Source organism: Malania oleifera, chromosome 8 (genome assembly GCF_029873635.1).
Source record: "Malania oleifera isolate guangnan ecotype guangnan chromosome 8, ASM2987363v1, whole genome shotgun sequence".
Classification (NCBI taxonomy): Eukaryota; Viridiplantae; Streptophyta; class Magnoliopsida; order Santalales; family Ximeniaceae; genus Malania; species Malania oleifera.
The window spans coordinates 17,308,453-17,325,946 of record NC_080424.1 but is presented as its reverse complement, the minus strand read 5'-3'; the positions used below and the strand labels follow the sequence as shown (position 1 = coordinate 17,325,946).

The 17,494-nt window shown below is 36.6% G+C and overlaps 1 protein-coding gene across 2 annotated transcripts in view; it reads right to left on the bottom strand.

Moving 5' to 3' along the window:
* The window catches only part of LOC131162240 (carboxypeptidase SOL1), a 41,980-nt gene extending 24,786 nt beyond the window's left edge, over positions 1 to 17,194 (bottom strand). The window contains exons 1-10 of one of the 2 annotated variants that reach the window (XM_058118517.1): positions 16,887 to 17,194; positions 16,383 to 16,449; positions 16,183 to 16,278; positions 15,843 to 15,873; positions 15,655 to 15,711; positions 3,254 to 3,349; positions 2,383 to 2,505; positions 1,207 to 1,311; positions 951 to 997; positions 209 to 334 (exon numbers count right to left, since the gene is read on the bottom strand). In XM_058118517.1, coding sequence (XP_057974500.1) covers positions 209 to 334; positions 951 to 997; positions 1,207 to 1,311; positions 2,383 to 2,505; positions 3,254 to 3,349; positions 15,655 to 15,711; positions 15,843 to 15,873; positions 16,183 to 16,278; positions 16,383 to 16,449; positions 16,887 to 16,983 — 845 coding nt within the window. In that variant the 5' untranslated portion in view covers positions 16,984 to 17,194. Of the gene's footprint in view, positions 1 to 208; positions 335 to 950; positions 998 to 1,206; positions 1,312 to 2,382; positions 2,506 to 3,253; positions 3,350 to 15,654; positions 15,712 to 15,842; positions 15,874 to 16,182; positions 16,279 to 16,382; positions 16,450 to 16,546; positions 16,625 to 16,886 lie in introns of those variants that run through there. The other variant, XM_058118518.1, reaches the window with a different exon arrangement.
* Between the last annotated feature and the right edge of the window lie 300 nt (positions 17,195 to 17,494).

Here is a 17,494-nt window from a genome sequence, read left to right as displayed (position 1 = left end):
CTTGAAACAGTTAATGAACAAGAAGAAGAAGAAGAAGAAGAAGAAGAAGAAGAAAGACAAGCAGTATTCATAACAGTTATTCCGTTTTATTTATATTAAACTGACTACTACAAAATAGTTACAGAAGAACAAAGCTCTGAAAAAAGAACCAAATCAATACAATTCTATCATAACAAATTTCATGAGGATTACTTCCATATTACCCTACCATAGTGCGCCATTTGTAATTCCTCCAGGAAACTCCTTGCTCTGAGACATGTTATAGTGGGAACGACTGTATACACTTGCCATGAACCGAAAGGTTTCATCATCAGGACATCCATAGTAATGCTTCCTGGATTCATTTAAATAATTTCCAAAGAAACATTAACTTGAAAAAATAATTTAAAAACCCATAACAAGAATGCGTTTTCGATAGATAAAATTATGAACTTGAAAAATGCTAGGCGTTTTGCAGTGCATACAAAGTAAAAAGATACAAAGAGTAATTTGCATACGATATAGCATAGCTCCACAAAGTTTAATGATTCCTTTGGATAATATAAAGCTAAACGGTTGCTTTAATAGGTTTGGCAATAGACAAGCATCAGGTAGCTGAATTCAACCCAATTTGGAAATGCAAATCCTGGCTTAAAGCTATATAGCCTGGGAAAATATGGGCATAAGAAAGAATTCCTACTGCGCCCCACTGAAGCCCAGCTAACTGGTAGGCTTCTTTTTAGTAAGCAGTTGATTATGAAAATAAGCACACTGAATTCGACTAGGGGTTGCTGGGTGAGGGCTATCTTTAGGCTAGCAATCATTTGAAACACTAGATTATGAGTTCAGAAGAGGCAAGTATGACTAAGAATGAGACTAATAGAAAATAAAATATGAAAATTGAGGCAACTAACTCAAGATCAATATCCGTGTTTGTCTTCAAAGACTAGTACCCAATGCAGAATATTCACCTTCTATCTTCAGTGCCATCCCATGGATAATTTGCAACAAGTGCTCCCTGTGCACAACAAGAAAATACATTTATAAAGTGAGAGCACAAGTTCTGGAAGCAGGGATCCTAGAAAATGGCTTTCCAAAATAGCACAGAAATAGAAAGGGGGGTAATAAAAGGACCAAAATCAGTACTGGGCAAAAATATCGAAGCATTGCATCAAATGTACAGCACATTGTTTTAGCATTTATAGCTTAGTAATAGAGAATTGTTACCCCATGCAAACTCGCAGATGCTGTGAAATGAATCTCTTTCAACCACCTCATGATTGCTTTCGTTTCTGGTTGTCGTGCATCCACATCATCATTCATAGGGAAGAACTATGCCGTTCATGTCAGTCAATGCTTTTAATCATTAGTTACTCCAGGATAAAGAAAAGATAGCAAACCAATTGAACCATAATTTTTTGAGAAATGTTAAAAGTCCTAGCATATATAATATAACTTAACCATAATTTTCAAATAAATGTTAAATGAAAATATGCTTGCAAAAGTACTAGCATATACAACTTGAAAGTTGAAATAACATAAATTAGATCTTGAATCAACATTTTGAATCTTAAGTATGAATTATTTATAAAGCCAAAGCATTTTACTATACAAATGAAAAGATGATAAAATTATAGGAATTAAACTGTGCATTGACTTGGACAACCAAAATATGGTTTTTGAACCTTGAATCTCAAATTTTCAATATAATTCGAACCATGCAAAACTCTGTTTCATCTTCTTAATCATGAAAACAAGATGGAAATACAATTTGATGCCAGTAAACTGAAGGTAACTATTTTAGCCACATATCATTAAATGAATCCCACCTTCAGCAAGGGAATTAAAAGGCTTATAGCATGTGATACTCCATAAAACAATTTGATGTGCTTCATTCAAAATAGTGAATTGTTTGGTAGCATAGGTAGAGAAAGACAATATACTCTCAGATTTAAAAACCAACATTAATAGCAGGATAACTGAAATTAAAAATAGTATAAATTTTACACTAATTATCGCACCTGTTATATTTTTGTTTCACGCAATGTTAAATGCTAGGTTTATTTATGAACTAACGCCACTTTCTAAAAAGTAGGGAAAATAAACACCACTTTATGAAGACATAAATTTTGCGATGCTCAAAATGAACCCAAAAAATGGTGAAAAACATTTCAAGATAATGTATTTATCATTTGCAAGTTGGTTTTCACAATCTTAACCGTGAGAGGTTGAGGTTGTGGAGAAGTCTATTGAGTCCATTTGAGAATTTAGATTCAAATTTGAAAACCCTACATAAAACTTTTAAGATATAAAATTCCAAATTGAAGGACTCTACCTCACACGATGTCATGGATTTGGTGATTATGTTTACACCAAAAAGAATCAGTGTTGTAAACAAAATACCTGGTCAGGAAAATCCCGATTTAGATCAACATTGTTAGCATTGCCACGCCTCATAAGAGAAAATCCATCAGGATTCATCGAAGGAAGAATATGAAGGTGAACATTTTCTATAATTAATGTTGCCTGTAACAATCAAAACATATTTCAAACAAATTAGACTTGCAGCCAAATGTGTTCAATCGTGTAGGTAAATAAAACTGTTGTAAACATAAACGTAGGAGGATTAAGCCCATGTGGACAAAATTCAATATAAAATTCATGCTAAAACATCATGTTACACGATACAGAATAGACATCGCAAACTATTGCAATCAGAAGACAAGGGAGGAGAAAGGATTATGTTACCTAAAAGCTTAAGCTGTTAGGTTGTGGGGCAACAATGTGTATAAGGCCTTGACACTCCCCACACGTGCAGCCCAACAGCACGTGAAGAGATAAACAAACAATGAATAACACCCATATTGGGGACACAATAATGTCTAATAAACCGATGCATTTTAATTACCAAGGAGGCTCAAGAATTTTCATGCCCAACTAAAGGGGTGGAGAGAGAGAGAGAGAGAGAGAGATCAAAGTTTTTTAGATTTGTTATTGACCAGAAAGCTAGTAGCGCACAAAAAAAAAATCAACCAAAAAGCTGGAAGCTTGTTAAAACAAATTACTGATTCAACTAACATATCAAAAACTGCCCAAAACATTGTATCAATAAGAAAGCAATGAGGAAAGAAAACAATGAATTAACCAAGAAATTGGGTCAACTTTCAAGCAGCCAAAAGTTTCTGTAAATGAAATAAAAAATGAAAGCAACATATGGATAGAAAATCCCTAATGTCAAGAAAGAAAAAATATATGTAAAGAAGAGGGAAAATACCAAGGGATTCTTCATATTATTATCACATAACCAATTTGCAAGCAGTAACAGAAGCTCGCGTCCTACAGGTTCATCTCCATGCACATTTCCAATAAACTGCAACATCCAGCAAATAATTCACCAAGCTTGACGATCCTCTCATGCATAGATTACCAAAGACAGTTGACAAAAAAGACATTCATTATGGCAAAACTTAAACATCCAAAATGGAACTTTAAAGTAGATGCTGGAAGATGCACTTGTGCACCAACTTTTTTAAAGAGATTTCTGACACACATTTTAATAAAATTTTGTTTCTCCAAAATATGCATGATAGCTGCTGTAGATCTGAGATAAGTTAAAGATTCAATGAAGAAAACATAGCAATGAGGATTAAAAATGGAGAAGAGAAAAAGAGGAGAAAGGGAGATAACCCAATCAGCAGCTTTTAGGGCATACATACAGGTATGCCCTCTAATACATTAAACTGAAGGACAATACCCCACTCACACCACCTCATTACTCAAATAAAATATTATCTTCTCACACTTTCTCTCAAGTTGGACGGGTATAAATATCACATAAGGATGGCTTGTTAGAACATCAGACAAGGCCTGCTTAAATAAAGCCTCCAAAAAAAACATTGCCTAACTAATTCACAAATTTCACAAATGGAGTCCTCGCAACTTTAAAAGCATATGGAACATTAAAAAAATAAGCATATGCACCCAAAGACATGAGGTACAATGGAGGGCATGGATGTTTCTAGCTGAATAATAGAAAAAGGAATTTGTCACCCTAGAACAGTGAAGAGCATCTTGTTAAGAAGAAAGCACATTATAAGAAGAGCATCAATCCAAAAGTCCTTACAAGCATGCATTTGAAAGAGTAAAGACCATGCTATGTCAAGTAAATATCCATGTTTTCGTTCAACTACTCCATTCTACTCAAAGGTATGTTATGTACATATGATGTTTGATGAATAATTCCTTTGACCAAGCAAAAAACACTAAAGCTCATTTTGAACAAATTTAAGCACATTATCACCTCAAAAAAGTTGAATGCCAATGCCAAACTAAGTTTCTACTTCATGGCAGAAAATTGAGTAACTACATTAAGAAAATTAGACTTGTCTTTTAACAAATAGATCAAGGTCATACATGAAAAATCATCCACAAAGGACACAATATATTGATAATCATCCTCGACTCTAGTACTCTATACAACCCCATGTATCTAAATGAGTAAGAGAAAGCAATGATTTACTACGACACTCTACTCTAGATGAAAAAAAAAATGTCCTAATATGCTCTCCTAACTAACAACAAAGCACTCAAAATGAAAGATAGATCTAAACATGGGGAAAACTTGATGCAGTTATTGAGGATGGATGACCCAAATGAGTATGCCATTGATTCAAAGAAACACCACAAGTAGAAATTGAAGCCGTATGACAAGAACTAGACAGATACAATATCACCAATAGTACAGGTCATCCTTCTCAAGCCCTCCTTTTCTTTGTCTAGATATATGAATAACAAATAAGTAAAAAAAAAAACAGTTATGGAAAAGCTATGATATTCAGTTAACTGACTAACTAATAACGTGTTCAAAGGAAATTTAGGCACATATAACATTGAAGAAAACGAAAAAATATTGCCTCAACTAGAAACTGGTGTAATCGAACCATCAGCAAAAGCCAGGTGATTTTGAAGTGTCACTATTAAAATTCCCCCCAGCAAGAGATTTAATTGACCAAAGTTGATTTCCTATGGAGATCCCAATGGCAATCAACTATCTTTGCCACAATGCATGTAATCATGAGTATTGCTCCAACACGCTCCTCATCCTAATACACCACCTCTGCCACAACTATGGTCCAAATCTCAACCTCCAGCACTTCTCTTACCATGGTTAAAGACAACACTAACCCTAGCTAAACTATCATAGGAAGAAGCTTAAGAAGAAAACTTAGAGCCATCTACTTAGATCACAAAGGGGTTGAAGCTCACAACTCTAACCCAAACAAAAATTTGGCAACCAAGATCTCTTAAACGACAAAGGATGATCACAGGAGATCCATCCATCATCTATGGATAGATCATGGATGGGTTGAAGCTCACAACTCTAACCCAAACAAAAACTTGGCAACCAAGAACTTCTGCAAGATAATGGGAAATCAAAGAAGGAAGCTTAAGAAGAAAACTAAGAGCCTTCTTTGATTAGATCACGGAGGGGTTGAAGCTTATGACACTAACCCAAACAAAAATTTGACAATCAAGAACTATTATAAGATAACAAATTCATCCCAAATGCCCTTGAGAGTGCTATATTACTAACTAGGCCTACCTTCTTGGTCATAATTATATATTTTTTTTAAATGAACTTCTAATCCATGTCAAAAATATGAGTTTGATTTTTTATCTTCTGAGAAGCTTTCACGAAGATCTCAACCTTAGTTGTTCTATGAAACGTTACGCACCACTTCATGGCTCCATGCAATTCCACAAACACACAAGCAATAGATCATTCTCTTTCATCCGATCATTCATAATCCTTGGAGTTTGGGGCAGCAGGAGAACACAGCAGATACTTGGACTTCCTTTTTGTGTTAATAAATAGATGCGCTGCCTAAGACCACAACAGATAGTTGGAGGATGCAATCAATTTGATGGTTGTGATCTAAAATTTAACAATATCAATCAATGCTCTCCATTAGAACCAATCCCAATACAGTCAGCACACACCATATGGGGAATGAACAATACAATAACAATTCAGAATCAAGCAACACAGCAACAATCCAAAACTTCAAAAGTCTAGAACTTGAAGAGGCAACTATGACCACAGAACTAAAGTTTCAGCACTATGTGGCTTTGACCACCACACAGAATAGAGCAGACCACACTTTGACCACAAAGAATAAAGCAGACCACACTTTGACCACACACATCGAGGAAGGTGTAACAGGGTCTAAGTTCTCACAACATGCCTTGACATTGTGATGGCATCAAGTTTCGCTTGGTTAAGCCAATGGCACACAATCTGAATTTGATGGTTAATCCTGCTAATGTGTGTAAAGAAGTATGGCATACACAAGGCAACAATTTCTAAGAGCAACACCTCCTAACCTTATTCTTATTTAGAGACAAGGATTACACACTCATTACCTGAGCAGGAACACCATGGATGAACCTCTAGTGTCCCATGCCACCCACATGTCATATTAATTCAACTAACGGGTCTAAGTTGACACCCCAACTACCTAGATTGTGCTAGAGGCAGCCAACATTTGCTAACAAGGCATAACCCACAGGTTTACAATTATGTGGCTAGAAACATTGCTACATGTCAACCCACGAGTTATCCCTTCAAACAAACCTAAATGTCAGCCACTACAAGGAAAACTTTCAAGTAACTATCCTACTTGGTCAACATGTCAACCTGCAAGTCGAGACCTTGTGTCATGCATGGTTTCCCCTTAACCATGACGATACCACACACAAGCAAGCACCATATGTTAATGAGGCACTTGACATATACCCAAGTTAACCATCTGATCGTGTCAATCAAAACTAGCCAATGCAACAACCTTGTCAGAGACCATGGTCCAACCCATATCCATCTCCGACCATGTTGAGTAAACAATTTAGCATCTATGTACTCCCTCCTCAGCAACATAGATTGTCAATTCACCAAATGTCAAGCCATCTTGTGCTATTGCCTTGACAGATGAATTGATAACACCGTGTGTGTTGGCAATGTCAAGGTAATCAAGGGTCTAACAAACCAACCCCTCCAAAAGACACCAACGTCCTTGTTGGAAAGCTGCCAATATAGTCCCTTATCTATTTCTCAAACTGCCATAGCATCACATCCCTTTCCTGTGTAGCTTATGCTTCTACCAAACCCTTCTACTTTACCAAGTAATGGCTCTTTGATTTTTCTTACTATATCCCTCGGTTTTGTAATCTAGGATTTTGTTGACATCCCTTTTGTTGACACCCCAATTTTAACCAAGCCACCCCAAGAAGACCTAGCACAATAAAAGTTGACTTCGAGCCCCGGAAATTGGAGGACCCTTTTTGAGAAACCTGATTGAGTCCTGGTTTTCCAAATCGAGTCCCAGTGTTTTAAGTTGAGTCCCGGCATCTTAAGTCGAGTCTCGGTATTTTAAACCGAGTACCGGTATGTTTTCAAAGAGCCCCTGTGTTTTTACAGAGTCCTGGTGTTTTTACCGAGTCCCGATATGTGTTAAATGAGCCCCGTTGTTTTTACCGAGTTCCGGGCATTTAAGAAAAAAATGGAGTACGAGTCCTTCTATTTTCGAGAAATTAAGTTTTAATTTTTGGCTGAGTCTCTCTTTTCGTAGGATAAGGTTCGACAATAAAAATACAAAAAAAAAAAAAAACAATAATAATAATAATAATAATACAAAAAGAAGAAAAATACAAAAAAAAAAAAAAAGCTATAATTATTTGTGTAATATTATTATTATTATTATTATTAGTTTTAGTATTATTACTATTATTATTAGTAGAAGTAGTAGTTGATTATTATTATTATTATTATTATTATTACAACAAAAACAAAAAAGAAACAAAAGCAAAAAGAAAAAGCAAAAAAATAATATATAAAAACTATAGGGCAAATGTGTTAGGTATGTATGTTTTTTTCAAAAGAAAAAATTTTGTACACTTCTCACAATGGGTCACCCGACTTTTCCCGGGGGAACATGCATTGGGCAAACAAAAACAAAGCCAAAAGGGTCTATAAAAGGAGGGGGGGAGGCAGCCACTGCACACACTCTGCGCACTGTTCACCCACTACCCTGTGCACACAGGTCCCTCTGTCTCCTTGCCCCCTCTCGCAACCTCACCTTGCTGCCATAGCATCACCGCCCCGCTGCACAACTGAGCCCTCACCCTCCATTTTCAACCTCACCCAGTCTTCTTGCTCCGGCCACGCAGCAAGTAGCCCTCTTCAACTCACAGCCTCACCCCGTAACCAACCCCTCGGCTTCACCTCACAGCCCCTCTGCCCAGCCATGAGCACCACAACAACCTGCAACCCGACGAACCGCTTCATGATCCTCATGCCAGCAGCCCACAGCATCCTCCATCTCCCCCGACTCTCTCCCTCATCTCCCTCACTCTCCCACCCTCGAGCTCTCTCTCCAATTTTCCAACTCCACCACCGCCAAGCACCACCATCTCACACCAGCCCTCACACACAGCAGCCGCAGAGGAGACTGTTGTCACCATCTACAGACTCGCAAGGGTTCTCCACATTGCACCGTGATACCGTAGCCTCCCCCGCACGCCGGCGATCACTCTCTCTCTCTCTCGCTCGCGAATGCTCAGAGGCATCGCCACAGCCGGTGGGCACCTCCGCCATATCGCCTTGCTCCTCCCACAGGTTCGCATTCACGTCGCCGACGAGCAGCTGTTGCCGTAAGAGAGGCCTCACTGCAAACACCGTCAAAGCCACCAAATTGCAAATTGCGTCTAGACCTCTTCACCACTGCCTCCATTGAAGCCTCAGAATCACGTTCGGATACACCACCAAGTCTCCTCCATGCTTAAACTTCAGAAAACCTAGTCCGGAGAAGACATCAACTCGCCACTCGCAGCACTTGTCACTCGCTCAGTCGCGATCGTCACTCTCTATCTAACGTCTCGGCTCATTGGGCTCACTCTCAGTCCGGCAACACCTCCCTGCTATAAGCTCCTCTCTCACTCACACATGCATACACATAAACACACACACACCAAACACTCCATGCATGCACGTACACACACACCCACTCATGCACGGCCTCTGTTATTATAAGCATTTTAATTTTCATTGTTATAATTATATTTTTGTTCACTTGAAAATTTGATATTCATGTTTATTTGATTGTTAAAAGACTAATATGCATACTGTAGGTTTTTTTTTTTATTAGTATTGAATATGTTTAGGTTTTTATTGTATATGTCAAATAATTAATATTATTATTGTAGAACCTTTATTGCTAAGATTTTTTTTAATATTTAGAGTTCAAATTCTTATTGTATTAATAATATTGTTGTAGGAGTGTTAATGTTATGGTATATGTTTCAATAATTTGCCGTGTTTATTGTAACTTGTAAGATACTAAATGATTGCAGAATGTTTATGGTTGGAATTTGCTTTAATAAGTGAGTTAAATTTTGTTGCAGTTAGTGATTCATCTTATTGTCATGGGGTCTTCATTATTACATACTGGATGTTTAGGTTTAGGTTTTGTTGTATTTATTGATTAATATTCATATTGTAGGCAATTATTTTTGATATCTAATGTTCAAAAATTATAGTTGTATCATATTATCAGCCTTTCAGAGTTTTAATCATATTATATAGCATGTTAGGATTTTAGTAGGTTGATGTTTTAATTGTATTGTGTATAGTCTCTTAGAACCTAACTTACATATGTATTTAGTATTTTAGAATATTAGTTAGTTACATTGCATATTTAGTATCTTAGCATTTTAACAATATTATATACTTAGTATATTAGAGCTTTACTTATATCTTATATTTGGTGCACTAGTATTTTAATTTGAATTGTATATTTACCATTTATGTAGTATTACTTATATTGTACATATTACTTATATGTGTAATTATTGTATATTTATAAAAATGTGAAAAATCATAAAAAGGAGAAAATTAGAAGAAAATTCTAAAAATATTTTCGACTTGACTTTCATTATTTTTAATTATCTTTTCGATATTTAAGATTAGGGAAATATGGAAAATTACAAAAAAATATTAGAAAAGATAAAAGTTAGAAAAAATGTTTTGGAACATGAAGACTATTTTCGGTACCTTGTCATCCTGATACACTCACCCTCACGCACTCTCACAAAAATCACCGCGTGTTGGCTTGATGGCCTTGACTAGGCCTAAAACTGGTCGACCCCCTTTGACTGGTTCATTCCCGAGTCAGTTTGGGTCATCTGAACCAATATGAAACCAATTTAGCCTTCTATTTTATTTTCCTTTTTTTAATTTTATCATGGATTTTGCCTTAATTCCTTTTTTGTTATTTAAATCACTTTGGGAAAAATATTGCAAAATCACACAAATCAAAAATTTCCAAAATGTCTTTGCACTTGAAAAAGTCACAAAAAAAAAATCCAAAAAAGTTTTAGGAAAACCATAAAAAATATTTTTGAGGTCCCAAGATTTGTGTCATCCCGAAGGACTTTGAAAACCTACCGGAATATTATTTCCATACTTAGACAAATCCTACAAATTTCAAAAATCCCGGGAGCTTATTTTGTTCCTTATTTTCTTGATTTTCCAATCCCGATGATTTCAAAGGGAGGCATGAACTCTTCAGAGTACGATATGTCTCGGTTCTGAGGGAATACATATATACCATTTTCATTCTTTTTCAATTTTCATAAAGGAGTAATTTCAAAGGCTTATTAAGTTTAGTTTGAGGGATAATTTTCGAATGATCTGGCACCATTCGTAAGAACGGGTGTGTAAGGGATGCTAATACCTTCCCCTCGCGTAACCTTACTCCCGATCCCAACTTTGGCAACGCAGACCGATTCTACCCTTAATTGAGTAATAATCAAATGTTCTAACCACACTTCAAAAGGTTAGTGGCAACTCCATCACACCATGTGTTCCACGAAAATATTCTTTTTAAATTCATCCCATTTTTCCCAATTCGCAGCTACACCCGTGCATGTTTGGCGGGTCCAGGACGTCGCGACACCTGTCAAACTATCTCTTTGCCTGTCTCTTGTTTTTATTTAGGATGTCTGCATGGTAAGGCTTCATAAAACTCACAAGTAAAGTCGGATGAACTTTTAGTCTTCAATCACTAAGCAACATTCCCCACTTTCCCCTAAGCACTGTCTTGCAATTGATCTTCAGCCATATCTAAGGTGTTAATTTTAGAAGAACCATGTCCCCTTCTTGAAACTGAACATCCCTCCTTTTTCTTGTCTACATAATTTTTCATCCTATGGGTTACCTTAGACAAGTTGTCCTTTTCCTCTTCAAGCATTTCCTATTTACAATAGGCTAACAAGTATGCAATAGGGCACTCTCTGCCAATGCACTGTACAGGCACGTCATGTGGAGTGAGTTGTTGAAACCCCAAAGCCAACACAAAAGGACTCATCCCAATAGACGAAGTTTTGTGTAGGTTGTAGCAGAACTGGGCAACATCAAGCAAATAAACCCAATTCTTCTGATCCGCAGTAACATAGTGCGTCAAATGCTCCTCAAGCAAAGTATTCACCCTCTCAGTTTGTTCGTGGTCTGAGGTTGAACAAGTGTGTCCAAAACCTACCAGTAAACTGGGTGTCTCTATCACTTACTATATCCTCAGGCATCCAAAAATGTTTCACCACCTGTTTGAAAAAAAAAATTTTGTAGCCACCTCTGCAAGACAAGCGTGAGGAGTTGGTATGAACACTGCATATTTGGAAAAGCAATCCACTATCACAAAAATGAACTGCAGGTCCTTCACCTTTGGTAAGCCCACAATAAAGTCCATAGACAAGCTCCTCCACAGCTTTCCTGGAATAAGGCGAGGTTGCAGCAACCCTACCTCCCTGTGTCTCTCCAATTGGTCTTGTTGGCATACAAGGCATGTCTTGACATAGGCTTCAATGTCTTCCTCCATCTTAGGCCAAAAATGTGACCTAGTTAGTAGTGCTACTGTTCTTTCCCTTCCCAGATGACCAGCCCACTGTGCATCATGCACTTCTCGCATTAACTCATTTCGGATTCCTCTGGTAAAAAGAGCATAAACTCTACTTTCTTTTGTGTCTAATTGTCCATCCTCCAACTAATATAAGCCCACAATTCCATCTTTCACCATCTACTAGAGTTTACCAAATTCAGAATCCATCTTTACAGCATATAGAACACAATATAGGAAGCTACATTCCAATTAAGTGAGGGTTAAAACATAGGCCTCCACTTCTTTCTAATTCAAAGCATCTGCCACTTGGTTCTGCCTTCCTGGCTTATGCACCAATTCAAAATCAAACTTAGCCAAAAACTCTTGTCGCTAAGCTTATTTTGGTGAGATTTTCTTCTGAGTTTTGAAGTATGTATTCACCACATTGTTAATCATTTCTATGAACCTTATACCCAACAATTATTATTTCCAAGTCTCTAGACAATGCACTAATATAGTATCTCCTTTGCATGAGTAGAGTACTGGGTTGCAGCTACTTTTAGCTTCCTACTCTCAAAAGCCACAAGGTAACCTTCTTGCACAAAGGCTCCTCCGATAGCCTTGTCTAAAGCATCAATGTGCACCTCAAAAGGTAGATCAAATATAGGCAACCGTAGCTGCAAACTTCATGTCATCAAAGGCATGTTGACTCTCATCTGTCCATGCCCACTTCTCGTCTTTATTTAACAAATAAGTCAATGGGGCAACTCTTTTTTAGTACCCCTAGATAAACTCCCGATAGTAGTTAGCCAAACCCAAGAACGATCGTAGTTCAGCAATTTTCAAAGGTATAGGCTAGTCAAGAATAGCCTGTACCTTTCGTTCATCTATTCTCACTCGACCTTACTCACCCAATGTCCTAAGAACATCACTTCTTGGCGACAGAATTCGCATTCTTCAAAGAATCACTATAAACTACAATATCATCCAAATAGATCACAAGAAACCAATAAATAAATTCACAAAAAAAAAAAAAAAAATCATTCATTAAATTGTAGAAAGTGATAGGGGCATTTGTCAAACCAAATGGCATCACTAGGAACTTATAGGAGCCATATCTGGTTACATAAGTCGTCTTGGATTCATCCCCCTCTACAATCCTCACTCGCCAGTACCCCGACCATAAGTCTAATTTTGTGAAAAATTAAGCTTTGGCCAACCAATCAAACAACAATTCTATATAGCTTGTAATTCAACACCTTGTGTCATGCATGATTACCATAAGCCAATAAGGCACTTGACATATACGTGAGTTAACCATTCAACCATGTAAATCAACCAACCAAAATGGCAACTTTGTCAAAAACCATGGCCCCAACCATGTCCATCTCTAACCATGTCAAGTAAGTAACTTAGCATCTATGTGCTCCCTCCTTAGCAACATAGATTTTCAATTCACCGAAAGCCAAGATATCCCATGACAGACCATCTTGTCATATTGCCTTGGCAAATGAATTGACAACACCGTGAGCCTTGGCAATATTAAGGTAATCAAGGGTCTAACAGAAAACCACATCAAAGCACCACAGGCACTTCAAGAACACTGAGGCACTTATAAACAACCTGGAAGCAACACATATGTAGACATGAAACAACAATCACAACATCATGGCATTATCATCACTTGACCACCAATTATAGGAAGCATTAAACAAACCAGTAGTCTACCAAAATCAGTAAGTTCTGTCCTTACAATAGCAAACCAACATGACCACACAACACTTACAAAAGTAGCTAACAGATAAAAGGGTGAGGGGGAAGATACGACACCCTAAAAGATTCTCAAACCAGACAAAAACTACTTTAAGATTTGTCAAGGAAGTGAAAAGAGGAGGAAGGGACCATAACTATGTCTAATTAATCAAGTATACAACAAAACCAAGCCTTAAATCCCACTAGGTGGGGTCGGCTATATGAATCATTTTCTGTCAATTTATGCGATCATGGACCATTTCTTTTGACAGATTCAGGGATATTAAATTCTTACTCACTATCTCCTCCCAAGTTATTTTAAGTCTACCCCTACCCTTTCTACTGTCCCCCACAATAACTAACTCATTCTTCCTCACTGGTGCACTATGTGGCCTATGTTACAAGTGTCCATACCATCTGAGTCATCCCTCCTTTATCTTATCTTCTATAGGAGCTACACCTAACTTACAGCAAATATGTTCATTCCTTAATTTATCTTTCAATATTATATCACTCATTCATTTAAGCATTCTCACCTCGACAACTTTTACTTTTTGGATATTATATTTCTTCGTCGCCCAACATTCCAATCCATATAGCATAGATGGTCTTATAGCTATCCTATAAAACTTCCCTTTTAATTATAAGGATATTCTACGATCACAGAGCACACTTGAAACATTTCTCCATTTTACCCAACATGCTTCAACTCTATACATTACATCATCTTCAATTTCTCCTTCAACTTACATAATAGATTCAAGGTATCGAAATCTACAAGTGCTATTTATTTTTTCATTGTCAAGTTTAACTTTGTCTCCAATATTCCTCCTATCATTACCAAAATTACATTTCATGTCTTATTTCTACTTATCCTAAAGTCTCTAGATTCCAAAACTTCTCTCCATAATTCTAACTCAGCCTCTACTCCGTCCCTAGTTTCATCAGTTAATACAATATCATCAGCAAACAACATACAACATGAAACCTCCTTTTGAATACTCGAGTATAGAAAAGTTTATTGGTCTAATACCATGTTGTAAGTATGAAATTTATAAAAAAAAAAAAAAAAATGAAGATTCAATGAAGAAAATGAAGGGTTAGAGATGGAAAAGAGAAGAAAAGAAAGAAAAGTCAGCAATTTCCTGGAGTACACATACAACTCCAGGTCTACCCTCTAATATATTAACAATCAAAAAGGCATAAAGGACAAAAGTACCACCACTTGCAACACTAATTACTAAAATAACATTTTCTTCCAACAACATGTAAAACTACAGGAGTATATTAGCTTCCTTCATTTAGTGTTAGCTAATTGCTAAATAAATGCTCTGACTTTTTTAGTTTCATGATTGTCAAAAAGAGGTATTTGTTTCCCAATATAGATCAAAACAGGCACAAAATATTTTCATTACATTCATCCCAAAATAAATAGATTTATTTCGCAATAGTCATTGACAAGTTTTATGTTTTGAAATCATTACATAATCTACTCACTTTCAATGCTATTAAGTATGTGTCTTTCAAAAAAAGTCACAAAGCACTAATTCATCCACCTATCTCCCATTCAATTATACAATTTATTCTTCAGTATTTATAGCAAAAATTCCCTTGCTATGGTTGCTGATTGTGACAAAATCTATTTTGGGTGGGGTAAATTTTCAAAATTTTTTAAACCCATTTGGAAGTAATAAATATAGTTTAAGGATCTTTTGAAACCTAAGTGGGGGCAATTGTCAATGCAGTGAATGCAGATCCGCTCATGTTACAAACTGTCTATTGTGGCAAAATTAAATGAACACCTCCACTCCAGTTAAGCCTCCAGTCAGGGTTCATAAACACTCACTGTATAAGGAAAATGTAAAATTTCCAGTGGTCTGCTTAGAAATTTAATCAGAATTTGTAGTTTTTGATTAGTGTAGAAATAAAATGTCATTCATAGAGAAATTCATGGCTAGTGTGTGCACATGTGCATGGCTAATCATTCATCATTCACCTTGAATGCAGGTTCAGCCTCTTCCTCTCCAGGCTTGTCAGAAATTTCTATCACCCACTATAGCAAATCAAGAAAGAAAAACATAAGCCATATAGCCCGTCAAGAAATAAATTGTGACACAAACCATAAAAACAGAAACTAAACATATATATGAAGGGAACTAGCTTTTCCTAGTGAAACCATATTACCAGTGGAACTCCTTTCACACTTGTCCCAATGCTGATTTAGATTCGAATGATTCCTCAAAGAGAGAAACAAAGAACAAATCAGCATAATACTATGCATGCCTTAAAACAAGGATATTTTAAGCCATTGAACATAACTAATACTTGAAAAACATTATTTCCTCATTTCAGTATCTTACTATAACTTAAGTACAAAAGAAGAAGGCACCATAGCTACTGGTCAATAAGTATTTCTTGCTTTTAAGAGATAAATCAATGTAATTATTGCTTTCAAAATCAAGTACAGTACTTCAGAAATACATATAAAAAAACGCTTTCACATTCTACAAGCCACGTCAATCACCTATACATCCTGGAAATACTGCTACACCTTCTACTGAATGCCTTCATGGCCTCTTCCAGGTCAGAATTGGTCTTGTAACCAGGAGGTATATCAACACTGCAGCGCAATGAGTCACTCACTTAGCAACAAATGAATAATAATAAATAAAATAAAGTTCTAGAAATTTGAAAATAAGCCAGATTGAAATTTTTCATCTGTACCGTTCCTTAGACCAGTTCTCCTCCAGTAATCGCCTGGTCGAACCCTCGTAACCATTATCCACAAAACCTACCAAAAATCGAGGCAGTAAGGCAAACATAGAGTCAAACCGACCATCATTTCCATTGGCGTGCTAGTAATGACCTTATAAGCTACATATAATTACTCTATTGTCATTTTTATCGGCAAAAACTTCAACTCCTAAAGCAAACTCAATCTAATTCTAAATATAACGATTCATGAATTGTTCGTTGACGGTCAAAATTACAAATCCTACTCAGAGCAGCTAGAATCAAAGCTCCTACAATTCATAAATCTAAAGAGAAAAATGTTTAATAAAAAAAAAGCCAAAATTCCATCTTTCGATCTGCACAATGCTCGGGGGAAAGAAGACTCCAATCCATTACCCTTTTGGGCAGATTCTCATCAACCAAAGGGAGCATTTAAAGGAAAAAAATTTAGCCGACGAACCAATAAAAGAAATGGCTAATGGAAAAGAAGGATACCTGAAACGTTGAAGCTGCGCTCGCCACCTCTAGCGATGGAAGGGAGGAAATAGGAAGAGATGAGAAAGAGAATTAGAAGAAAGGGAAAGACTTTCATTTGTTGATGATGAGCTTTATATGGCTGCTTCCTATTGCCGGCGCTGCAGCTTAACGGTCTGGTTAATGATTACTGATTAGTGATTACTGTGGTTCGCCAGACGAACATAGTCCACGGATGATGCGCAGAGCGGGGGCAGAAGACGAAGAAGCCCAGTTGAACGCCACGACGTCGTTTGAGAACGCCAAAGCACAATTTTTTACTAGTAGCGAAAAGTAGTGCGCGAGTTGGGGTGGAAGTTTTAGAAAATTATGAAGGATTAGAGGACAATTGTAGTAATTGAATGTGTCACTTGAATTCAACTTAATCATTATAGTTTAAGTTTTTTCAATTTTAATCATCAAAATTATGAATTTGCTCAATATCATCCAAAAATTAATAATCATTTAAATTAATACACTTGAACAGGGTTGTGTCACATGTCACCACTTGTGTAATGACACGTGACACACTAACCCTGAGTATAAAAGTCTTTTTTTTTCTTTTTCCTCTTTATTTCTCTCTATTGCTA